The sequence below is a fragment of the Bubalus kerabau genome, chromosome 1 (assembly GCF_029407905.1).
Source record: "Bubalus kerabau isolate K-KA32 ecotype Philippines breed swamp buffalo chromosome 1, PCC_UOA_SB_1v2, whole genome shotgun sequence".
Taxonomy (NCBI): domain Eukaryota; kingdom Metazoa; phylum Chordata; class Mammalia; order Artiodactyla; family Bovidae; genus Bubalus; species Bubalus kerabau.
The window spans coordinates 61,917,778-61,943,996 of record NC_073624.1 but is presented as its reverse complement, the minus strand read 5'-3'; the positions used below and the strand labels follow the sequence as shown (position 1 = coordinate 61,943,996).

General features: G+C 40.1%; 1 protein-coding gene across 2 annotated transcripts; it reads right to left on the bottom strand.

The window, feature by feature from the left end:
* Positions 1-551: 551 nt before the first annotated feature.
* CCDC38 (coiled-coil domain containing 38) lies at positions 552-25,034 on the bottom strand. Of its 2 annotated transcripts, XM_055576772.1 has the most exons (13): positions 24,326-25,034; positions 23,777-23,841; positions 21,182-21,345; positions 20,972-21,052; positions 18,406-18,563; positions 16,402-16,488; positions 14,577-14,634; positions 10,821-10,890; positions 8,978-9,129; positions 7,634-7,769; positions 4,387-4,592; positions 2,676-2,772; positions 552-678 (listed from the first exon to the last, which is right to left on the bottom strand). In XM_055576772.1, exons 1-13 carry the CDS (start codon positions 24,468-24,470, stop codon positions 568-570), a joined length of 1,530 nt encoding a protein of 509 aa, XP_055432747.1. In that variant the 5' UTR covers positions 24,471-25,034; the 3' UTR covers positions 552-567. The 2 variants fall into 2 exon arrangements, with proteins under 2 accessions (XP_055432747.1, XP_055432757.1); XM_055576782.1 differs by lacking the exon at positions 23,777-23,841.
* Between the last annotated feature and the right edge of the window lie 1,185 nt (positions 25,035-26,219).

Genomic DNA, 26,219 nt, shown 5'->3' with positions numbered 1-26,219 from the left:
AGGCATATGGTTTGTTCACTTAAGAGAATTAAATTTTCTGAACAGAACACCTTAACGTGAATTAGAAATCAGTCTCAAGGTTGGTTATGTTTAGACCACATAATCTAGTGGTTTTAAGTTTTAAACTCCTCAAAATCAGTGTTTTAGAGTTGTACATTGTTAAAATGTATACCTCATGGTGATAAAATGTATATTATGAACTTTCCTGTGGATCAGTTGAAAAAAATTATTTAAAGTCTCCCGTTGTCAGAATGCCATTATTGCTCTTAAAGGGTCATTCGCCATAAAGTTACACTAACAAAGTAGCTGTGGATGTGTATCCCCAACTGGGACAACAGAAGGTATAAATGTTTAGCTGTATACAGTAATGGTTAGGATATGGATAATAAAAGTCTTCAACAAAATAATGTAACTCTCATTTCCAATCATAAGAGTCTTTTAAAATAAGGGCCTGTCTTCTGAAATTGGTTAGGCCTGTATGTGTGGCAGAATATTGCCATGACTGAAAAGCAAAATCTACAGAATATGCCTAAGGCATTCTGGTAATAAATGTCTTACTTCTCCTGTTCAAGTGAAAAAATACTCTTCCTCCAGGGATTTCGTTCTTGTATCCTTGACTAAAAGTAGTTCATGTTTGTTACCAGATGGAGGTTTTGAACGGTAGATAAGTTGTCTTCCCTGCTGAAACAAAAGAGAAAAATAATATTTTTCATGTAACTATTATCTATTGAAGTATAACCCAGAATACTAATTATTAACTTGATTTTCCCAAAGAATAATATAGTTTAAAATAATCCAGTTACAAAGAGATTGATGACTAATGGATGTCCAAACACAGGCAGAGTTAAGTAGCAAATGGAGTATCATGGTATGCAGAAGACAGAGCAGTTAGGTGTTATGGGGAAATGGGAGGGTATAGATAAAGTCATGTTTCAGATATGGTAAGCCATGTTTGAGGCCAACACTTCATTTCTCAGTAACCACCAGTAGGAGTAGCAGCTAGTTTCTCTGGTTAGAAGTGATACTTTCCTCTGCTGAGCAACAGTTACTAGCATTTAAAATCCTGTTAAACAATAACTTGAGAAAACCACCTATTATCTTCTTGAGCACTCAAAATCCTGTTGGCTTTTGGAGGTGTTCCAACCAGGAGAGGCTTAGGGACACCCTGAATCATACCTATTTATTCTCTCTGGGGCATACACTCAACTTATGTCATACTAATTTTTCTCTTTGAATCTTTTCTCTCCCTTTTGTTTATTTTTGTTTTGCCTTTATATCTGAATGTGTGTAAATTAAAAGGATAAAAAACTGTTTTGTTGGACATGAAATTTGATGAGACATCTCCATTGTGTCTCAAAAGAGGCAGCAACCCTGTGTGTGACCATCCCTGCATTGCAGTATATTTGACGTTCCTGGCTCCAGGGAACTAAATTGCACTGGCAATCCTCCCCTTCATTATAACAACAAAAATGTCCTTAGAGGACCAGAATCCTTGAATTCCTTTTCTAGCTTCAGATTCCCCCACCTCCCCACCCTGCACCAATCTCCTTTGATAACCTTTGTTATTAATTTCTGCCTGAGAAAATTGCCAGCAATGAAGTGTTCTGAGTAAAAACCTCTTTCAGAGGTCTTCATATATTGTTGACTTAGCAGCATTTTTTTTTTCCAGTTTTCTTCCAGATTCAGTTTGCATTCTCATTTTTAGTCTGTTAACTCAGTAAGCATTTATTGACTGTCCATTGTGTGCCAGGCATTGGGGATACAAAGGTCATAAAACTCATTATTGGTCACTTTAACTTGGTGGGCTGAGTAAATAATAATTTATACATGTAGCAGGGTGTTAACTGGCTAATTATCTCTTGGAAGAAGAGGACAAGTCAGATCTTCATAGGCAGAGTTGAACTAGGTAAGTACAGATCCTTTTAAAAAATAAACACTAATTTAAATAAAAATCATTACTTTTTTAACATAGTACATATTAACAGTTACCATACTTCACAACTTTTAAGTACTTCAGTGGCTGGTTGTGAGGTGCATAATATGCGTTAGCTATGACTGTGGTTAGAATCAGTGTCCACATTAATTCTGCAGATAACTATGAAATTGCCTCCCTGCAATATGATTTCAGACTCAAACTCAGAGCAGGAAGAGAGGCATATAGAAACAAAAGGCCCTTCATACCCAGGGGGAGTAACAGACCACATGTACTTGGAGATTGCCCCATCCTGAACTTCTTATTGAACAGGTCATCTTGAAATATGAAGAACCTTGGCTTCTGCTTAGATTCTGCTGCTAAATCTGAAGTGACTCTGGGTAAATTATTTTAACTTCAGCTATAAATCTCATTATTTTCACAATGTGAGGATTAAAAGACCCTTCCAATTATATATAATACACTATTATTTTTGTATTTCTGTAGTTTCATGTACCTGGAGCTAAAGAGGTGAAGGAGAAGTTTCTTTTACCAAAAGTGAGTTTAATGGAAAACTGTAGACCCAATAGTTTGAATTATTCTAAAAATAACAAGGAACCAGAGAGATCAGTTGAACTGTCAGCAAACTTACTGAGGTTTAACCTGAATAAATGAAATGAGTTAGGTATTTTGTTTTTATATTACAGAAGCCCTCACACATTGATGTAGCTGGACCTATTAATATTAACAATAAAACACAGACCTTCTTTTTCTTTGGTTGTGCTACTGCTCTTTCCAGGGCAGCTTTTAGCCTTTCCTCCTGGTGTTTCTGTTTCTCTCTCATTTTCTCTTCACGCAACCTGTCAAAAGAGGAAGACGTTCTAGCTATAAATCCCAGTCAAAAAGATCTACATCAATACTATTTGATAAAGAATTACCTAAATACTGTTAAGTCTCCTTTAAGGCTAAATGAAAATAATACTTCATCTTCCCCCATAATTGTGGGTTTTGAATATTCAGGTGAAATTTCAACAACAAACCCTGTTTATGTTGAAATGGGAAGAAAGTGCCTGTCACTGTTGTGGAAGAAGCAAAATCTACCCAGATCTTGGTCCAAAACAAGCACCTCAACAGAGCCCTCTCATCGTTTCATTTACAGTTCAGTACTTTATATTAATCTATATGATGGCCACTTGAATTATTGATAGTTTCCAGTTATTTTCCCCTCATTTTAAACCTTTTTATTGAAGTATAACATGCAGAAAACTACACAAGTGTATAGTTCAATTGATAACCACAAAAATATATTTTCCAATAAATCTCTTTGAATGTTATCCTCAAATTAAGGCCAAGAAATACTATTTGTCTTTATTCTCTTTAGGGTTGTTAGGATAAAATTAAATGAGATATGCACACTGTCTAGTCCACTGCCTATTGCAGAATAACCATTTGCCAAGTGACTATTTTATGGATGTATATAATTATCAATGTAACATTCACTGAACATTTTTTATGCAAAATTAGTATTATGTTAGGTGCCTCCGAACCATGGGAAAACATCCACTAAAATTTTTTTGATCAAAATGATAATTGGGATTAGATTCATATATTAATCTCACTGTTAGAAATAGTTGTAATTACACTTTAGTCAGAATATATTTTCTACTGTAAAAAATGCAGATGTTCTTAGTGTAAGTGAAAGGTCATCTTGTGGAAGGAGGGATTTCTCATAATTTCTTTAAAATGTGCTTCATATTCAACAAAATCCCATCAGGATCACCTTAATATATTCTAGTCTTTGGTTTTATATGGGTGGAACAATATCCCCACACCCCAGTAAAGTGGTAAACAATAACAAAGTATCTAATATGAATGTCTGCTATTAGATTACTTACTGTACGCCAAGCATGCTTTAGTGCTTTTACATAGATTATTTAATTCAATCCTCACAACAACCATATGAGATAAGTGTCATTTGCCATTTTACAGGTAAGGAAACTTAGCTGTTGGCAGTTAGGAACCAAGGAAAAAACCCTCATTATCTTTCAAACAATTTCTTCACAGATTAAATCTCCCTGTAGTTTTCCAATTAAGGAAATTCTAGTCTTAAGCCCTTTCACCACAAGTATGATTCTCCTTCCACATGATAATCCTTTGAATATTATAAGTAGGGAATATTCACTCTGAAAATTCACTTTTTTTCAGACTGGAAGGACCCCTTGCCCATCTGAAACTATGTCATTTGTCCCTGGTGAACTCTTTGCTTCACAGTGCTCATTTTATCCTTGGTAATGACATTTATTTCATAAGAATATTGATGAATATATCTCCATACTAAATAATAGCTCTATGAGGACAGCAGGTCTGAGTTTGATTCCAGTGTCTATATGGCGTATAATGAGACTTGCCATATAACAGACTTGCCTAATGTGTAAGTGTTTTATTACATGTATATCATAAGACAGTGACTGTACCTTTGCCGTCGTTCTTTCTGTTTCATCCTCTCAATTGCCTCCACATTTTCTTTGGGAATGGAGTCAATGAGATCACTCAATTCTACCAGGCGAGACTCTACTTTTACCAGCTTTTGAACCGGGTTGAGACTTCCAACCTCAGCATCTCCAATGCAGACTTTGTATACTTGGTTAATTTTTTTACTAAGAGAGTCTATCAGTTTTTCCTGAGATTAAAAAGAAAAGGAGAGCAGAAAACATCTTATTACTGTTTGCTTGTTCATTCAATAAATGTAAAATTCCCTTTTACTATATTGTAATAAAAGGCTTTTATTAATATGTTCTACTAAATACTTCCTTTTTTAAAAGAAAAACTTTAATACAACATTAGAACAGTGAAAAAAAATGCAGCAGTCAATTTATGTCATAATTTATAGTCAGAGCAGGCTTCCCTGGTGGTTCAGGGAAAGAACTCGCCACAGTGTGGGAGACCTGGGTTCAATCCCTGGGTCTGGAAGATCCCCTGGAGGAGGGCGTGGCAGCCCTCTCTAGTATTCTTGCATGGAGAATCCCAGTGAACAGAGGAGCCTGGTGGGCTGCAATCCATGGGGTCGCAAAGAGTCAGACACAACTGACCGACTAAGCACAGCACATAGAGCATTACTATAATAACATCCTGGATTATTTCTTTAAAAATATTTCAGTCTAGGTATAAAATAATTTAATAAGATGCTTGAATGTTTTTGTGTATCATTCCCATTCAAGTAGACAAACTACATAAACATTTAAATCCTTTTTTCTCCTCACTCCAGTGCATTTCCTAGCAGCAGTATGTGAACTCCCTTTTTTGTTGTTGCTACTCTAATTACTGGCTTCCCTAGTGGCTCAGAGGTTAAACCATCTGCCTGCAATGTGGGAGACGTGGGTTCAATCCCTGGGTTGGGAAGATCCCCTGGAGAAGGAAATGGCAACCCACTCCAATATTCTTGCCTGGAGAATCCCATGGACAGAGGAGCCTGGTGGGCTACAGTCCAAGGGGTTGCAAAAAGTAACTACTAACACTATAATCCTGTCTGACAGTTATTTGCATACATGTCTTATTGTCCCTTGTAGACTGTAAGCACCTGGAAGGCAGGAGCTATTACTTATGTTTATACTTATATCTAAAGTAGCCCCTTGCATGTAACTATGCACTTAATAAATGTTTGCTGAATAAATGAATGCATTCTCTCAGAGGGAAAAAAAAGTTACAAGCAAACAGCTTCCCAGGCTGGCCTACAAAACATTTTGAGTTTTCATTCTCTCCATCTGGAAGTCATTACAGTATTCTACTCTAAGCGGAGGCTTAGGCCACACCTTGCTGATCCCTGTACCTGGCCACTGTGCCATTTTAACTGTTGGTAGAGATGTTCAAACTTGTAGGTAACATTTTTTGGGACTGTAAGAAAGCTCTGTTTCTGTGTTTCCACTGTATACCCAGCATTCGCAGATAAAAGGATCTCAATAAACTTCTGGGCAAAGTAAATCATTCTCCTGGTAGAATCCTGCCCGCATTCCTGCTTCTGCTCAAGAAGATGAGAATCACCATAAAGCCACGGACAAATAATACTCAAGATAGATGTGGCTCCAGGAGCCATGGGAAACCCCTCCTGAAACCACAGACTCATTACAGAGCTACCAACACTTAATTACAAATCAAGATCTGTTACCAGTAGCTTACTTCAAACAGCTTGTCTCTCCCACCTAGTTTAACAAGCTTTCTGATGGTCCTATTTACTATAAAGCCCTCTCTCTTTCCTCCTACAGTAACACTTACTGTAGTCCCTATTTATATTTAAAATATGATTTTAGGAAGTTTGGAGAAATACCTATAAAATAAAAGGAAAAAAGAAAGAAAAAAAACAGTCCTGTTTGACATAAAGCTCCTTTTTTCTACCCCTGGGTCAGGAAGATCCCCTGGAGAAGGAAATGGCAACCCACTCCAGTATTCTTACATGGGAAAGAAAGTATGGACAAAGAAAGGATCCTGGCAGGCTACAGTCCATGGGATTGCAAAAAGAGTAGTGACTAAACAAGACAGACAAATTTATAGAGAGAGAAAGTAGAACAGAGGTTACCAGAAGCTGGAAGGTGGGAGAATGGGGAATTATTGTTTAATGGGTACAGAGTTTCTATTTGGGATGATGGAAAAGTCCTGTAAATAGTGGTGATGATTATGCAGCACTGCAAATATAATTAATGCCACTGAATTGTACATTTGAAATGGTTAAATGGTCAATTTTATGATATGTATATGTTTTACCACAATTTTTTTTAAGGCGTAAAAAAGACAGCACTGAAGAGCTGAAAGGTAGCTATCACCCTTGTGCTCTAGCAGTGCACAACCCCACCCCCTCCTTCCTTGGTGTTACACATAAGAAATGTGGACTGTGACTGGAGCCATAAACAGGTTTGTTTTTGTAACCCTGCCTGCTTATGGGTAAGCACAGTCATCTTCTGATAGAGTCCCTTTAAATCTACTCCTGTTTGAAAGTCAAGTTCATAACTATAATTGTGATATTAGTTTCACATACGAGTTTTGAATTTTTATTTCATTCAAGATTTTACAAGGAAACCAATGCTAGCTGGAGTTTATTACGGGTCTTAAAACTAGCCTGATCATTCATTCAGCAAACATTTATGGAGCACCTGCTTTATGAGGTTGCTAAACTGAGCTGAATAGAAGGGTAAGACAAGCCTTGCCCTAGGGTTTGCATCCAGCTGGGAGAGACCTGCACACAAACAGGTAAGCACACTAGTCTATGTCACAGGTGCTCTGGTGATAGATCTCTGCAGACCCCAAAGGGGCCACAACCTATTACAAGCTCAGTGTTGGGAAGATACTCCATTCAGTGCTGATTCAGTGCTTTCTGTCTTCATTATTTGCCCTTGAAATTAATACCAAAATGATCACAGGCAATGAACTACTTCATATGTATAGTCCTGTGTATACTGACTAAAACAAATATATTTATAGTTGGGGAAATCTCAGCATCATACTTGGTAACCTTTTAAGAGAGTACCAATGATAATTGAATGTTTTCTATCTACTGTGTAAGTTGGCTATACATATTGACAAGGTAATTTCCAAGCAGGTTTTCAGCCTCTGTCATCAACCTGGGACTTGTGGTTTGCTTTAATCCTCCTATTCCAATGCTTAAGACACAGTGAATGCAGATTCTTATTATCATGAGCCAAAATAAAATTACTGCAGGCAAAGAATGATTACCTGAGCATCTGAGTTATATTGTCCAAAACTAAATAGCCTGGACCTTAATTCCAACTCTGCTGCTTTTTCTTCTTCTCTTACACAGTTGGCCTTGAGCAATTCCTTGTGTTCCAAAAGAAACTCTATGTTGGTATTTCTATTGCAAAGAAGAAAGAGACCCTTATCTGTAATTTATGATTCAGTGAAATAAACCATCAGTCAGGAGCTTCAACACTCTCTAGATCATGTGTCAACATCCTATGTCTAGTAAGCCAAATAGAAGTTTATATTTTAAGATATTGACAAAGTACCTGCAACTTTTCAGGTTAAAATAAGAAAAATAAATGCACAGATGCTTGTCAACATCTATCGGGAAGTATTTTCTCACCCCTCTACTTCTGTGGCTCCCCTGAGTCCCCCAAATAGAAAAAGCAGTAGAACTGAGGTATTGGAAACCCAAGCTGGGTGACCTAGGATGTCACTGTTCTCAAACCTGACTGATAATCAGAATACCTGGGGAGCCACTGGGAAAAGTAGAGACTCCTGACTCCTTACTTAGAGCTTCAGATATAAATACCCTTTTCCTGCCCAACCATACACACCCCATCCCCTCATATCATAGTGTCATGGTGGGGGCACCATATACTGAGGACTGGAAGTGAGGAGACAAGGATTTAAAGGAGACAGTAGTTTACTGGGTGGCTATAAGATTATGGTTTTAAGTTCTTCTAATATGTCCCAAAGTTCAATTCAGTTTGACTTAACTATTTTAAAAAATTGACATATTCTGGTGCAAATGAGTCTTCCAAAAAAAGGTTCTGCACATTTTTACAACGAGTATTAAAGTAGAAAGGAATTTTTTGGGTCATCAAATCCAGCCCCCTTCCCAAGAGAAGTCCCTTTTATAATAGCCCTGATATAGATAATGTACATTATAAAATGATACAATATTTAAGTCATGAAAAAACTTTTGCTGAGAGTCACAGCCAAGGAAAATGAGTTTATTAGCATCATCATCCAAAGCATGATTTGGTCAGCCAGATGACAGCGTAAAACTGCATTGAACAAAGAGTAAGGCAGTAGGTGACATTTTGATTCTTTATAACCTTCTATATTGTCTTTTATTCTTGCTAGCTAGGAAAATATTTTGACAAGTGAAAGGAATTAGGGACTAAAACTAAAACCAGTCTATTCTGTATAAATATAATTCCTACTTTTTACATTCTGCAGTATAAACTATTATTAATAAAAATTCTTCCCTAAATCCAGGGAAACCACAAGGAAGGGCCACACATAAATGAAGGTGGACTTCGTCTCTGATTAGAAATTGGTTAATAGAATGTCTACTTGTTTTTTATGACTTACATTTTATCCTGTATAACTTTTTCTCTTTTATTTACATCTTCAAGATTTTCGTCTACATCTTGGGAATATTGTACCAAAGTAAGATTCTGCTCTTCCAGCTCTGTGAGGACTTGAAGTAACTCTTCAGGTTCTTTGAAATAAAGTTCAGGTTCCTAATCAACAATGAAGAATATAATTAATTCACTTAACATGCTACCTGTGCATATGTGACTTATCTAGGAAAAAACAGTGGGGTAAAGGAATACTGTTCTGATTATAAGGGAGATACGGGCAAAGAGTGACAGCAGCCTATTTCCATGTGAAAGCTGGCCTTAGGAAAGAGAACACTTTTGGTGTTGGGGGGGAGATGAAGTTTATTAGAGAAGGTGAAAAGGAAGAAGAGAGTGAGGAAAAGAAAAAGGAGAGGGATGGGGCAGAGGAGGAGGCAAAAGCAGGAAAAAAGGAAAGGCAAGTTTCTAGGGAAAGACGAGAGAAGAAGTAGAATGAGAAAAGACAGAGGACTAAGTGAAGGTCATTTTCTCCCTACATTTTAATAATTTTCTATTTTCTAAAATTTTAAGTATAAGTTTATATCACTTTGAATTAATTTATAGCAAGATGACTTGGATATTTGCATCCCCACGTTCATCAAATTTACTGTAGCAAGAAGTGGAAGCAACCTAAATGTTCATCAATGGATTGATGGATGGCTAAAGAAAATGTGGTCTATCCACCCTTAAAAAATAAGGAAACCCTGTCATTTGCTACAATATGGATGAACCCGAAGAACATAAGGACATGAGACTAAATGAAATAAGCCACTCATGAAAAGACATACTGCTTCCACTTTTACAAGGTATGTAAAGAAATCTAACTCTTAGAAATATAAAGTAGAATGTGGTTGCTAGGGGCTAGAGGGAGTAGGCATAGGGGAGTTGTTCAGTTGATGTATAGTTTCCGTTGTGCAAGATGAAAAAGTTCCAATGGTCTGTTACATCAGCATGTTAATAGTTAACGCTGCAGGATCATACACTTACTAGTTAAGATGATAAGTTGTGCTTTTTCCACACACACACAAAAAAAGATGATTTGGATAAGGTATGTTATATGTAGTATACAGTTAATGCTTTTAAGTGTTTTGTTCCTTTTCTGTGAGTTTCTGTGGTTGTATTTAGGGTGAGATTAGTTCACAATCAGACCTGTAGCTACAAAGAACTGTTTTGTTGAAGCTCAATTTATCTCACAGTCCAGCTACTCAATATATCTCAAGCCCCAATAAAATGATAAATAATCAGAAGGTGGTTATGTTCACAGGAAGATTGTAGATAATATATATCTCCTAAATTGTTACCTTCTAAAGGACACATTTATTTACTTATAATTTTTAAAAAAATCTTTTGGCTGTGCCTCACAGCATCCAGGATCTTAGTTCCCCCAACCAGGATGGAGCCCATGTCCCCTGCAGTGGAAGTGTAGAGTCTTAACCACTAAACCGCCAGGGAAGTCTTGACATTTATTTTTCATTAAATGTCTGATGACAAACATGAACTATATATACAACTAGAGAACAGTAGCAAAATCATATTTTGGGGGATTTCCCCAGTGGTCCAGTGGCTAAGGCTCCATGCTGCCAGTGCAGAGGGCCCAGGTTCGTTCCCTGATCAGGGAACTAGATCCCACATGCCACAACTAAAGATCCCGAATGCTGCAACTAAGACCTGATGCAAACAAATTTTTAAAAATCATATTTTCTTCTGAAAGGTTGTGGAATATTTGGAACAGGACATTTTAATTTCAAAAGAAGAAATGAGCATCTATACTTTTCACCAAACAATATTTAAGTCAAGACAAATAGTCCAGTTACCAGATCGTAGTCCATATCATCATCTAAAAAGAATTCCAAACTGTCTTCTGAACTGATACTCTCAGTTTGGCTGTAAAAGGAAAAGAAAATGCCTGATTTCTGAGCCATTTTCTATCAACAGATTTGCTTTCATGACTAAGTTATTTTTGGAACCTAAATGTAACCTAGTTCTTTTCAATAGCCTGTTTAGCCTTTTAGGGAATTGCAGGAATCCATGGATTCCACAAGTATGCAAAAGAAAATCATTCATTCCCAGACAAGGGTGACATATGCAAACAAAGAGACCATAAGGAAGAGCTGTACCACGTGCTACCAATTACTTGATGTGCATCTGTAAAATATCTTCTGATCAGGCTGGGGAAATGTTGGTTGGGGAGTGGGGTGGGTGATGAGATACATACTTAAAGAATAGTTATGTGGCTTGCAAGGTGGCTCTGAAAGAATCCTTTAAGAATGATAAATTGAAAATGATTGGAGTGTTAAAAGGGCAGGGGCTAAGGAAGGAGTAAAGCAGCTATTGGTGTGACCTAGGTAAGTAATGCTTGTAGTGATGGTGGAAAACAAGTCAGTGGTTGGGGGTTGGGAGGAGAATCTAGAGACACAGGAAAGAAAGAATTCATGGGAACCAAGAATAGAAAGAGCTCCTGGGGCACAAAGAGAAGAGACCAGATGACTTCAGCGTTTGTAGTCAGTAAGCCTGGAGTAATGGAGGTCATGCTAACAGGAAGGAAAACAGCTTTAAGGATAGGATAAGGACAAGATTGGGCTTCCCTGGTAGCTCAGCTAGTAAAGAATCCCCTCTGCGATGCAGGAGACCCAGGTCGATTCCTGAGTCAGAAAGTTCCCGTGGAGAAGGGCATGGCAACCCACTTCAGTATTCTTGCCTGGAGAATCCCCATGGACAGAGGAACCTGGTGGGCTAACAGTCCTTGGATCACAAAGAGTCGGACACGACTGAACGACTAAGCATAGCACAAGGACAAGATTAACATTTGCTTTGTTCATACTGAGTTTGAAGGGACAAAATAACCTGCTTGGAAATGCCCTTTAGCAATGGGAAATATGTTGTAGGGAAATTGAGAGGGCCATAGAAGTCAAGGGATACTTGGGAAACATCCACAGTTCAGTCCACTCTTAGTGGATTCAGTAATATCATTTTCAAATCAGTCTTCTCCCACCTCTCTGATACTATGTTACTTTTTGGTTCCTTTTCTTTGAGTCTGTTTCCTCAGCCTTCTTCCCTCTCTTTCTACCCATCCTCTGGGGCTGATCCTCTCTTATAGATTCAACCACTACTAACATACCGACTCCCACATCTCTGTCTCTCTTGAGCTCTGGACTTCAGTGTCCAGCTTCCAGCTGAACATCAGTATCCACTTGGGTGTCCCATAGAGAGCTCAGATGAATGCATCCAAAATCACACTCCTTATTTTCCTCTCAGGCCTGCTCCCCTTGCTGTGTTCCTAATACCTTTGAATGACAACACCACACATCCAGTTGCCACATGAGAAATTTGGGAGTTATCTGTGGCCACTCTTTTTATTGGGGGAATTCCCTAGGTAGCATTTCCCTGATGTGTCCCACAGCCACTCCTTTGTTCCAGCTGCCACTGTCTGGCTGGGGGAGTTCATTATCTCTCATCTAATGAATTGTGACCACAGGTTCCTAACTGGCTCCTCTACGTCCAGTTTTTTCCCTGTCCATTCTGTTCTCTAAAATACTACCATCTCCAATTTTCTAAAATGTAAATCTGATTTGAGCCTCTGTCACATTCTTGCTAAAACCTTCAGTGACTCCCAGGGCACTTGGAACAAAACACAGACACCTTTGGGATGACCCCACTGCCTCCTTGCTCATGAGACAATACCTAGTTACCCCTCCAGTCTTGTCCATTTACACCCTGCAGCCCAGCCCTTCTGAACAGACCCAGACACTGCCACCCTTGTGCCAGCAGGCCCCTCCCTCTTCACTGACCCCTTGTCCTCTCAGCAGACACAGCTTAGATGCCATCTGATCTGGAGGGTGTCCACTGATCCCGCCCTTGCTTCTCCAGTCCCTCACCTCTCCTCTGGGCTGAGAGTCCTTCCTTTGCATGCCTGAGGCACCCTGATTGTCCTTCCAATGGCCTTATCATGGCATAATGTAACTGACGAACTCCTTGTCTGTCTTCCTCACTAGACAGTAGGCTTGTTGAGAGCAAAGACTGTCTTTTTTTTTATTCTGGCCCTATAGGGCACTCAGTAAATACGTGCTGAGTAAATGAAAGAAACTAAGAAGCAGTGAACATTCTGAGAAAGTGACTGTGACGTCTGCGTATTACTTTGTGCTTCAACATGGAAAATCCTTATGATGATGTTCTGGTTTTGATTGTATCTTGACTGTACTGATGTCAATATCCCGTTCGTGCTATTATACTACAATTTTTCAATAGTTGTTACTATTGGGGGAAACTGGGTAAAGTATAGTGAGACCTCTCTGTATTTTTTCTTGTAACCGCATGTGAATCTATAATTCTCTCCAAGTGAAAATGTAATTAAAACACAACGAAACAGTGACTCTAAAATGCCACAGAAGTAGAATGACCGCAAGGCCCCTGAAATTCAGAGCACAGTGTCTGTGTTGACTTTTGCCATGGATAATACACTGCTGGCCCAGATACTTCCTTTGGGGTCAAAGTATCCATCCTGGACATCAATATATTTTCTTACAGCTCCTCTAGGGTAGCTGGGGGCTTCCCTGATAGCTCAGTTGGTAAAGAATCCGCCTGCAATGCAGGAGACCCCAGTTCAACTCCTGGGTCGGGAAGATCCACTGGAAAAGGGATAGGCTACCCACTCCAGTATTGTTGGGCTTCCCTTGTGGCTCAACTGGTAAAGAATCTGCCCGCAATGCGGGAGACCTGTGTTCAATCCCTGGGTTGGGAAGATCCCCTAGGAAAGGGAAAGGTTACCCACTCCATTATTCTGGCCTGGAGAATTCCATGGACTATACAGTCCATGGAGTCGCAAAGAGTCGGACACAACTGAGCAACTTTCACTTCACTTCAGGGTAGCTAGGGTGGAGAACTACCACTTTCTGAAAAAATGAATATAAATGAGTCAATAATCAAGTAAGGGAAGAAACAAAAAGTGCTTTCTAGTCCTATAGTGGAGAAGGCAATGGCACCCCACTCCAGTACTCTTGCCTGGAAAACACCATGGATGGAGGAGCCTGGTAGGCTGCAGTCCATGGGGTCGCTAAGAGTCAGATACAGTTGAGCAACTTCACTTTCACTTTCATGCAGTGGAGAAGGAAATGGCAACCCACTCCAGTATTTTTGCCTGGAGAATCCCAGGGATGGGGTAGCCTGGTGGGCTGCTGTCTATGGGGTCGCACAGAGTCGGACACAACTGAAGCTGCTTAGCAGCAGCAGCAGTTCTATAGCAGCAATTTTGAATGCCATGGTAAATTTGTAAACACATGAGTCAGCAGAGTAGATCAAAAACAACGGGGCAGTAGATTCTGAGAGGCAAAGACCCAAGAGGCAGGGTGTGGGTGGTTTCTGCAAATAGCAGATGTAGGCCCTCATCAAAGGATACAGGAAGACCTATGAGAACTTGGTCACCTGCTGAGCACACAGAAATGGCAACCGCTACCTCCAGCATCTCTTATGGTGGGTATGGATACGTGGCACATATGTTGAAGAAAGGCTAAAAGAGATATTTGCTTATAAAAAAATACACCATTTCCAAGAGAGGTAATCAATATGTACTGTACTTTGATAAGGATGGTTTCTTATCCTCTAGGTTGGGAGTGGTCCTCCTGCGTGATCTTGCTATTCAGAATGTCCAGGTGAAGTCCACATCATTGGTGATGGTGGAGGTAAAAAGAACATGTAATTAGGAATGAGTGCTTGCTATTTGGTGAGAGGGATTCATTTTTCTGTACTGATATGCCCATTACTTAAAAAAAAAAAATTATTAGAAACAGTCATATAGAAAATGGTGCTGTTTTATTCTACTGACTTTTGGTTCCAAGCATAAAATCAGACATCGCTGTTTGGGGTGGTGTTTTTATTGTCTAAAACATGGCACAAATCAGGGACATAAATGGTGAATATAAATCACAGTTCTCTTGTTACCTTATCATATACATTTTTAATCACAGATTTTAAAAGATCAAGATATAAAAATGGTGGACTTTATTTATTACCAATGTCTGGGTCTGACCATAGTCTGAAACTCAGAAGTGGGCAACTGGTCTTGGATCTCTGCATCCACTGGCCCCCAGGTCATGCTTCCTCATGCCCGAGCTTTTGTGGCTTCCAACCACCCTTCCTGCTATTCCGTCTTGAAACTACAGCAGGTCTCACTCCCCGATCCCTCTACCTGGAAAGTCCCACTTATTCTTCAAAATCCAGCTCAGATGTCACCTCCTCTTAAAGACTTTTCTGAACGCCTTAGGGAGAGATCACATGTTTGGTTTCTGCCCCCAGACCCCTCACCATCACTGCTGTATCATTTGTCCCATTACATTGTATTTGTATAGTTCCAGCATGCAGAACTATATCCTACTCATCTTTGTGTACTTGGAGTCTCGAAAAGTTGCTGATACATAGTATTCCTCCAGTATATCCAAGGTGAGTGGGGGAAGGAAAGAAAATGGACAAGAACCAGTGGATTGTAGCACCACCGTAAATGAGCATCTTAAATTTTTAGGCTGATACTGGAACACATATTACTAAAAATGTCTTGGGAAGGGATGCTATTCAAACTGAGTGACTCCTATATTCAAGAGTTTAAAGAGAAGAAAATATGGACCCCACCACCTACTTCCTCTACACCCCGCTCCCCTGCACCCTACTCCAGATCCTCTAACAGACAAAGTAGTATGTCTTAAATAATTTGGGTCCAAATTGGCCTCACACTCTGAAAGAATCCACCTTTTCAATCAGCTGGCCAAGTGCACTTAGGTGAGGGTTGTTTCTGGGCAGGCGAATTGTATGGTTGAGCTTTACCCCTACCACTAAATACCTCTGATGGTTGGCAGCAGGATAAAGGAGAAAGAGAGTCCCTGGAAGTCAGCTTGCCTGTGTGTGTTGAATGACTACAGGGCAGGGGTTGGGCAGGGGTTGAGGCTGAAGGTATCCTTAGAGTGGATTATGAACATGGTAGAGCTTCCTCAGTCTTCCCAGTTACTTCCCTGAGTCACCTGCCAATGACAGTCACCTGGTTGCCGTTGGCCTGGATTGTTGGGCCCTGGGAATTGGTCCACCAACACCAGAGGGCAGGCTTGAACCAGAGGAATGAGGAGGCCCAGCTGAGAAGGACCTCAGAGGATGTGCTAGTCAGCCAGGGACAACTTGTACAAGATCCTCTGCCCCTGACTTCTCTGCCGGTTCTATTCATTCCCCCACCTCTCTGAGTTTTGTAATAATGTCTGGAGAGACAGAAACAGAACACCTAGCTCCCCAGGATTAAGGGTGATTTGGACACTAGGCTCTGTTTTTCAGCTTAGTTTATATGTCCTGCATCTCCACTTTGAGATGGGCACCTTCTCTGACTTTACTTTTGTGGGTAAAGTGCCAAAGATCCAGTGTTACCTTGGCTACTTCTTCCCAGAGAAGAATCTTCCGAAAATGATGTCCTCCTGGACTCGTCAATGGTCTCTCTTCTCCTTGCACTTAATTCTAGAATGGAAAATAAACAAGTTGGGGTGGGGAAACACTTTTGAGAATGAGAGCTTTGTTTCAGGGTGAAGGCCAAGTTATTGTGAAAATTTCCAGGGACAGAAATGTAAGATGGGGACATGGTAACCAGCATATGTATTATGCAGATGGCCAGGGCTGGTCTCTGGAGAAGGCAGGATGGATGAGAACTAACCTAGAGGGCCTGAAGAAGTCTCTTTCCCATGTCAGTCTATCAGAACTTCTAAAATCCTGGTGTTAACCATTCAACCCTCTGGACTGAGACTCAGCGCTTTCTGAGCATCCTTGAGGACAAGTCTAGGAGCACTGAATCCTAAGCTGTTAAATGTAAATACTTCTCAGTTTTCCTTCCCATGTGTTTTCTCTCTTGTCAAACATCACATATTGAGTTTAACCCAATGTCATTACTGTGCTTGACACTTTATACACATGATCTCATCTAAGCACACGCAGCAACCATGAGACACACAAGGGAGCTAAGCAGGGGAGTCACCCCTGGTGTGCTAATTAAGGCTTAAGAACCGGCTCTCAGGGGAAAGATTCTCCCTGATTTGTAATGTGCTGATTTCAGTGGTATAAGTACTCTCACCCCTAAGGCTCAGGATGAGCTCTCAGCTGACGAGTCGAGAACCCTCTTTCTGTGTGGCTTTCTCCCCTCCAGTACTCTGCTCGGGGGACTCCAGCCACCATGGCCTCCCTACCCCCGGCTCTGTCTTCTCCATCCACAGAGACAGCTGAGGCCCCCCTCTGCCTCACTGAGTCCTGGAAGTGTTCTCCAGGCAGTGCCCTGAGGCCAGCACAGGGCTCAACTCATGTGTTTCCCTTCTCTCGGGGATTACTTTGTTTTGCTTCTTGATGTCTGATGTCTTAAAACTGTTGTTTCCTATGTTTTTCAGGCAAGAGGATGTGTCTGGTCCTTGTTACCCCAATGTTGCTGGAAGTCTGTCTTCATCTTTGATTTGTGACCCTACATTCATCATTTACGTATGAAATTCTTACCTATAATAGGATCTATTCCTGTTCCACTGAGCTTCTTAATGCCAGTACCGTACCATATAGTTTTCATTTTTGAGACTGTGATAATATAACATCTTAAAGGATAAGTAACACACCCACCCTCACCTTCTTAGTTCAGAAGTATTTGTGTATCTTTCTAGATGAACCTCAGAATCATCGTGCAAAGATCTACCTAACCCAACTCTCTGAGGAATTTTTGGTAACATTATTATTATACTTCCATAAAGCTTATGAATTTCAGAAAAATTGGCAACTTTACAAAATCAATTTTCCTATCTGATAACATATTTCTCATTTGTCAAATCTCCTGGTCACACATTGAAGGTTATTATTGCTTTCTTGAATTTAACTCCCTTGTATATTTTCTAATTAATAAAGTTAACCTATTTAGCTTAATATAATAGGTTAATAAGGAGAAGGCAATGGCAACCCACTCCGGTACTCTTGCCTGGAAAATCCCAGGGACAGGGGAGCCTGGTAGGCTGCCATCTATGGGGTCACACAGAGTTGGACACGACTGAAACGACTTAGCAGCAGCAGCAGCAGCAGTAGGTTAATAAAGTATAATTGACTTTGTGTCTAATTACTCTACAGAATGTTTTAACAAGTCAAATTGTATTTCAGGTTTTTTATTGGGGAGAGGTTTGTAGCTATGCTATTCTCACTATCTACAAATAAAATATTTTCTATTTTTCCATGTATATATTTTTATTGCTTCATATTTGAAATTAACCTGTATTTCCAAATTAATAATTTATAATATCAGAGTTAGTCGGATTGTTCAGGGTCTGCCTACAATAAAAATTATAACTATTTAATAACAAACACTGAAGCAGAATATTTTAGAATTAGGATATGTACTTAATTGGATATGGGACTTACTTGTTATTATACTTGGAAGCATGACATTCACATTTTCTTTACTCCTTGACACCCTTTTCATTGCTTGCTGGATCTGCCATTGTTTTGGAGACAGTTTCAGCAGAAAAAACCCATATTTCATGTACTCTCTAAGGAGGAATTCTGTTTTTGCTATTTCACTACTCAAAAGAAAAATAGATATGGTTAGATATACCCGTGTGAAAGCATGTTCATTTTTTAAATAGGTTTTAAAAAAGTCATTCTCTTGATCATGTATTTGAATAATAATTTGTTTAACAAATATTGTAAATATGGCCATAAAAATAAGGACTTCAATAAGATATGAGACAAGAGGCAAGAAACCTGTACGAATGTTATTTGAACCAAAATGCCCAAGGCTAGGCAGCTGACCCTCAGAACCAGCACTGAGGCGGAAAGTCCATTGAGGGGGCCAGGATCGAGTGTGCCCAGGTGTTCCCTATAAAGGAGCAGCATGTGCTCTGGGCCCCAGATTGGCAAACCCTGGTGCTTTCCATCATCTCCCATGAACGCAAGGGTTTTCCAGGTGCAGCCAGCATTGCAGCATCCCACGGACCCCGAGCCTCTTGTAAGACTGACATCTGGGCCAGTCCATGGAGGCCAGGAAAAGGCAGCAGGCATTTGCTCACAGCAGTTGTTCCAGGCTCTTCCATGTTTTTTCTGAGCAAGAAGCAAAGTGCTTCGAGCACAACGACGGGAGACAACGCAGTCAGCCAGCGGCAGAGCTCCAACTTCACTGGGGGCTTGTTTTCCCCCAGAGGACAGGCTCCCACATGGAGTAGTCCTGTCTGTCCCACCATCAGCTCTGCCTCGCACTGTGAATATCAACTTTCCTCAGATCAAGAGAAAGCAGGCAGAAGACATTTGACTGGCTTTTCTAACTTACTTTGCATTTTTTTCAGCAGCAAAACCATATTGGGTCTTTATGTCAGAATGAGAATTTTTAGAACAGATGTAAAATTACAGTTCAAGGTAAGATTCAGAAAAAGCCTGTCTTGCCTGAAGTCAGAGCCTAATGATGATCTTGACTTACTACATTTGGCTCCTCCTTGGGTACCCAGTGTTTTCCTCTTAAAAAAAAAAAAAAAAATTGAAGTATAATTGATTTACATGTTGTTAATTGCTACTGTACAGCAAAGTGATTCAGTTATATATACATTCTTTTTCATATTCATTTTCATTATCACAGGACATTGAATATAGTTCCCTGTGCTGTATAGTAGGAAATTATTCATTCTGTATATGAGTTTGTATCTGCTAATTCCAAACTCCAATCCTTCTCCCATACCCTGCCCCTTGGCAATCACTACTTTGTTCTCTATGTCTGTGAGACTATTTCTATTTCAGAGATAAGGTCATTTGTGTCATGTTTTAGATTCCACATGTAGGTGATATATGATATTTGTCTTATTCTGACTGACTTGATAATCTCTAGGTCCATCTATGTTGCTGTAAATGGCATTATTTCATGCATTTTTATGGCTGAGTAGTATTCCATTGTGTATATATACCACATCTTCTTTGTCCATTCGTCTGTCGATGGACACTGAGGTTGTTCCTGTGTCTTGGCTACTGTAAATAGCGCTGCAGTGAACACTGGGGTGCATTTGTCTCTTCAAATTGCAGTTTTCTCTAGATTTATGCCCAGGAGTAGGATTTCAGGATCACTGGGCAGTTCTGTTTTAGTTTTATGAGGAAACTCCATACTGTTTCCTACAATGGCTGCACCAATTTACATTCCCACTAACTGTGCAGACTCCACACCCTTTCCAGCATATGTTATTTGAGGACTTTTTAATGACAGCCATTCTGACCAGTGTGAGGTAATACTTCGTACTTTTGATTTGCATTTCTCTAATAATTAATGATGTTGGCCATCTTTTCATGTGCCTGTTGGCCATCTGCATGTCTTCTTCTAAATGTCTATTTAGGTCTTCTGCCCATGTTTGACTGGATTGTTTTTTGTTATTGAGTTGTATGAGCTATTTGTATATTTTAGAAATTAGGCCCTTGTTGATTGCATCATTTGGTTCCATTTGTTTATTTTTGCTTTTAGTTCTATTGCCTTGGGAAACTGACCTAAGAAAATATTGGTACATAAAATCCTTGTTTTAATATCAATGTTAATTTCAACCAAGTGTAAGTACAAATATAAAAAATACTGCCAATTATAATTGTAAGATAATTGTAAAAATATTAAAAGCATCCTAAATTCAGAGATGTTAAAATGGGGGAGGGGAAGAACAGTGCCTTAGAATGAAGAAAAAAGAACAATTAGGAAATAATTTGCTTACCTTTAACATTGGTTTCCTTCTTTTCAACTAATATCTTGTAATGACAAGTTAGAGAAACTTTTCAGCCAGAGGTCACTGTCTCCGGTCCCCAGGTAGACACAATTGTTGATCAACAAATTACTTATTTTTAAAATGTGTTCATACTTATGAAATCACCAACTGATCAGGATTAGTCCCGCTGAGGTCTTGCCAGGCACTAGTAGGTTTCAGTGGGGCAGGGACAAATGATGGGTAGAGGACAGACCCAGCCTCACCTTTTCACCGACTGGATCTCCAAACTCGCCTTCTTGAGTTCCGCCGTCATTTGCAGTTTGTTTATAGTTTCCTGAGCTGCACTGAAAAGGAACAGATTTGTTAGTCTGTTTTGTATTGGGCTGTGTTCTGAAAAACTAAAAAGAAGAAAGAAGACGGTAAAAAGCGATTTGGCCAAAGCCGGGGGCGGTGGGCAGTAGGGGGAAACGAACATTTTGAGAGCATCTACAGATCTCTGGTCGTTTTCTCGGAGGAACTCCTCAAAGGCTATTGCGTCGTCTTCGAGCTTTTTTTCTGCTTTCATGAGTTGCCTTTCCTTCATTGCTGTGTGTTTTTCAAACCTTTGAATGGTGTTTCTTTTGGTTGACAGAGTATACTGAAAATGTTGAAAACACAAGTGCATCAAGAACGTGACTCCACATTTCTAGCACATTTCAAAGGTCTCATAACAAAGGGGGAAAATAACCTGCCTGGTTATTTTTGTATATCTGTGATCATTTGTATTAGAAATAATAGCGTGTGAACCTTGGGGCTGTGGCTTTCATTTCATGAAGGAATTCTATTTTCAGGATAGGTAGAAGGGAGACTAATGCCTCTCTATGACTTTTATGAAGAGGCTTGATATTGCTCCAAAATAGCCCCACAAATAAAAATAGCTATGTGTCTCCTCAGGCTGTATCCTTAAAAGGGGGGAGGGGCATGTTCCATATTTCTCCATAAAGCAGGTCCACTTAGTGTTACCCACACTCTGGTACTTGCTGGGCCTTGGGAAATTGGATTGTCTGCAATCACAAAGGCTCTCCTATAGGAAGTACCATGGGAGAGTCAGGGTCCAACAATTCCTCCAAGCCAGCCCCAGGGTCAGGGGGAGCTCGGGGTGGGGGAGTGTTTAACCAGCCTCAAAGCACCCTGTTTAGATCCTCCAATGCAACTTTGATAGCTAGATTCTGTTTTGGTTTTTGTTTTTTTTTAACTACATAATGTAAGAATCTACTTGTATTTTTAATGCCATGCATGAACAATAAAGTATAAACAAAGCCACAAACATTATAATATAAATGGATTCAAATGTGGAAATGAGATAACTTTAAATAAACAACAGCCAGGACTTCACTGGTGGTGCAGTTGGATAAGAATCCACCTGCCAGTGCAGGAGACACGGGTTAGCTCCTGGGTCCGGGAAGATCCCACATGCCTCAGACAACAAAGCTTGTGCTCCACAGCAAGATAAGCCACCATGGTGAGAAGCCCGGGCACTACAACAATGACCCAGGGCAGCCAAAAATAAGTAATCAATGAATTAATTTTTTAAAAAATACAGTATTTCTAAATATGAATGGATGTAAAATAAAAGATTAAAGGGAAAAAAAAAATATACTCCACGTGTATAACCCCCAAATATTTATTACTTCATTTGCTAAGCAGTTACTGTGTGCTTACTGTGCACCAGTTCTGTTTTAATCATTCTTTTGGAGCAGTGAACAGAATAAAATGGATTGCTTTTGTGAGATATTCATTCGAGCAGAGGGAGATGTCGATTAAAGGGGAATAAGTGGTCCAGCGGGCAAGGGCAGGAGATTAACACCATGTTTAGCCCAGGAAAGACTCCCTGATACAGTGAAAACTTAACAGAGACTGAAAGGAAGTAGGGAGCAAATCATGTAGGTATCTCAAAGAGGAATCTTCTTCCCAGAAGGAAAAGCCTCCTGTGCAACGGTCCTGAGGGAGAGAGAGCATGACTGGTGTGTCCCGGGAACAGCAAGGAGGCCAGCGTGGCTGAAGCAGAGTGCGCAACGCACAGGGTGGAAGGAAGGAGGTCAGAGAGTGAGCAGAGCTGGGGACCAGAAAAGTCAGCTCTTCAGCAGAGGAGGGGCAGGGGACAGACTGACTACAGGGAGCAAAAGTGGAAGCAGGAAACTAGTGCTCAGAAGTTATAATAATAATCATGCAAGACCTACTGGTGACATGAACTACAGTGGCAGCAGAGGAGGTCGTGAAAAGTAGGGTGATTACAGATATATTTGGGGGGAAATATATCCCAAAGGGTATTTGGATGTGGGTTGTAAAGGAGGAGTTGAAGATAACCCCAATATTTTAGGTCAAAGTAACTGGAAAAATGGAATTGCTGTTGACAGAGATAGGAAACACTTCCTGAGATTCAGATTTGCAGATGCAGGAGAAAGGATAACAAGGGAAGTTTTGGAAATGTGAAGTCTGACATCCCTATGGAGCATCTTAAGTAGAGATGTTAAGAATTACGGTTATAGTTGTTGGGTCTGAGTTGTACTGGTGAGTCTAGAGTTCAGGAAGGAAAATCAGAAGTAAATTTGGAAGCTCTTAATAGGATGGTAGGATTTAAAGCCTCCAGCCTGGAGGAGGGTGGATAGAGTGTAGGGTGAAGTGTGAGCCCTGGGGTATTCTAGCATTTTAAGATCAGGGCACAGAGGAACAAGAAAACTGTGAAGGAGTGAGCTGTCAGTGCTGTGGAAGAACCAGGACATAGAGGGTCCTGGAAACTAGCTGAAGAAAAGTGTTTCAGGTAAAGATGATCACCTGGGCCAACAGATGCTAGAAGTAAGTAGAAGGAAGATTGAAATGACTGAATTGGGCAATGGAAGTGGTGTTGATGGAATGATGAGAACAAAAGCCTGATTGAAGTGGGTCTGGAAGAGGCTGGGTCTTTAGGGTAGGAGGGCAATGGAGCTGGGGCCTGTCAGGGGAAAGGAAAACATCCAGGTGAAAATGTGGCAGTGCCATTCAGGAAGTCTTCAATTCGGCTAACAGGAGAAAGAAATTATTTTAACTACCTCGAGCATAAACCTGTCTCTCTGGTCACTAATAAATTCATGGATGGTCCTTTTTGTGTCTGCACCTTTAAAGAAAATTGAAATAGACTTAGGTTTGGTTCATTATCCCTCAGAGATGTTATATAAAATAAAAGCTATGTAATTAAATTATTGCATACAATATGTATCTGAGTTTTAAAAATACTATACTTTTAGAAAAACTTTTTTCCTAGCCACTGAAAAGTGACTTTAACAATATTATAATAACTATCATTTATTTTATGTCCATATTCCAGGAACTTCACTAGATTCTTTACATCCATAATTTAACTTAATTCCATTAATACCTCCAATAAGGTTCTTGTTACTATCCCCATCCTGTGTGTGAGATCCTGAAGCTCAGAGATGTCACAAAGCTTGTCCAAGATCACACAGCTAACAAGTGGCAGAAGGTATAATCACTGGTATATCACTATATTACCAGCATTCGCCTCTTTTTCATACAGTTACCTGACATTAACAATAAATATTCAAAATGATATTCTTAAACAAACAGTAATTTAGACTTACCTTCTGTTAATCTGAGAATAAGAGTGGGATCTAGCCCCAGTCGTTCAACTGAGGCACCACCTGCGTCGGCGAAGATTGCTATTTGGCCCAGGTGTGAACGATTCTTCATTCGTGATGAAAAAGTAGACTTTTGGTAGACTTTCATATTACGGTTCAGAAACTTTTCCTGCCCAAGTGAAAAAGTTTAACAGAATTTCTAATGTACCAAAATAATGTTGTCTTAAAATAGTGATCATATATAAATATCATTTGCAACAAGTCCTTTTCTCAGTACTAATTCGTTAAACAAGCAACTTCAAGTTCTCATGTCTGAAAGGTTTTGCCTGGTTTTCAATCCCTTCTCGTAGGAAGCTGAGCACAAAGAAAGAACATTCAAACTTGATTAAACATGAACTTCACAAACAGATTAGAAAGTGATCTGGTTTTAATTTCACAGTTTCATCTAGCTCAGAATGCAGGTCACTTGGAGATTCCACTGACTGAAAAGGATTGGTTCTGTCAAATTGAAAACTTAGAACAAATAGACCTCCCAAGTAGACATTCAAAAAAAAAAAAAAATCACACAGTGATGTGGGGTCTCATCATACAAGCAGGAAAATTAACTGCAAGGCATAGTTGGGAAGTTGGCCATAGTTTCATACCAGCTCATTCTAAAATGACACCTCTTCCTCCACTTTTATTCCATCTTCCTCCCCAGTACATACATATGCATTCTCTTATTTGCCATCTGCCTGGCAAATTCTGAACTCTAAGATGCCATCTGTAAGATGCACTATCATTTTATGCAGTGCCAGTGCTGTATGGCATCCCATCTATGTAGCTGAGCCCTAATTTCAGAAATGTGAAAATGCGAGAAAATGTGGGCATCAGAATTGATGGATAGGGTATACTGTACCTGTCATACCAGATTGTAGTGCTGTGCCTGTATTCTCCAGTAGGCGGTGATCGCTAACTCCCTACCACGGCTGGACGCTGTCCTAATACAGCGATTACACCATCTCCTGGCATAGTGGGAGACACGCAATCTGACATCTGACTCTATGTCTCAACCCAGCAAAGTTCATAAAAGTGATGGCTAAGAGAGTATGATTCTAACATTGATTGCGATTGTGGTTTATCTTACCCTTTTCTTTGCTGCCATTTCATTTTCTTTGTAAAGAAAGAGATCTTTAAAAAAGATCTTATATGGCCTGTCCTTTTTGATTGTCTCATCTTTTTCTTTCTCTGTTAAAAAAAAAAAAGGAAACAAAAAACTTCTGTCAATCCTCCTGTTGACCAGAACAGCAAGGCTCCCACCATCCAGGGGAGAGTAAGTGAGGGCACCTGCGTCTCTGAGGAGGAGGATCCATGCAGCCTTGCCCCCAACAAGGCGGGGATGTAGGGCCTGGATCATAGGGGCAGGAGCCACAGTTCCTCTCTTTCCCAGGGGAAAAGGAAGGAGCCACTGCCCTAAGCAGTACAAGGTAGCTGAACACACAACACTGGACTGATGAGACTGGCAGCAAATTTAAATAGTCACATAGGCCCCAGTGTAGGAGGATGCCATGGGCCATGCAGGGCCATACCACATCACATGTGCACTCAGGGGCAGAGTGAACCAGGAGCTGCAAGAGGCAAGCTTTGTCATAACAAGAGGGTTGAATGACCTCTGGCTTCTACAGGAGGATGTGACTGACTTGTTTGAATAGTTTCACAGGCTGGCAGGAAAACGAAACCCATTATGTTGAAGAGCAATGGAGCATAGCTGGTCCTGCTGATAGAGGAATTAGCTTCATGGGGAACATTTCCCACTTGGTGGATGTCATATCTGCCAAGAACAGGAGGACTTACAGTTAAGCCTTTAGAGCTCTCTGAGGCTCAAAGATGTCAAAGCAGAACATGAAATTTTAAGTCT

Coding starts and splice junctions, on each gene's coding strand:
- CCDC38 (XM_055576772.1), bottom strand. CDS start 24,470: ATGAAAGTCTACCAAAAGTCTACTTTTTCATCACGAATGAAGAATCGT. Junction 21,053..21,181: donor TCTGTAGATGCTCTCAAAAT/GTTCGTTTCCCC, acceptor GTTCCTTTTCAG/TGCAGCTCAGGAAACTATAA. Junction 4,593..7,633: donor AATATAACTCAGATGCTCAG/GTAATCATTCTT, acceptor TTTTAATCTCAG/GAAAAACTGATAGACTCTCT.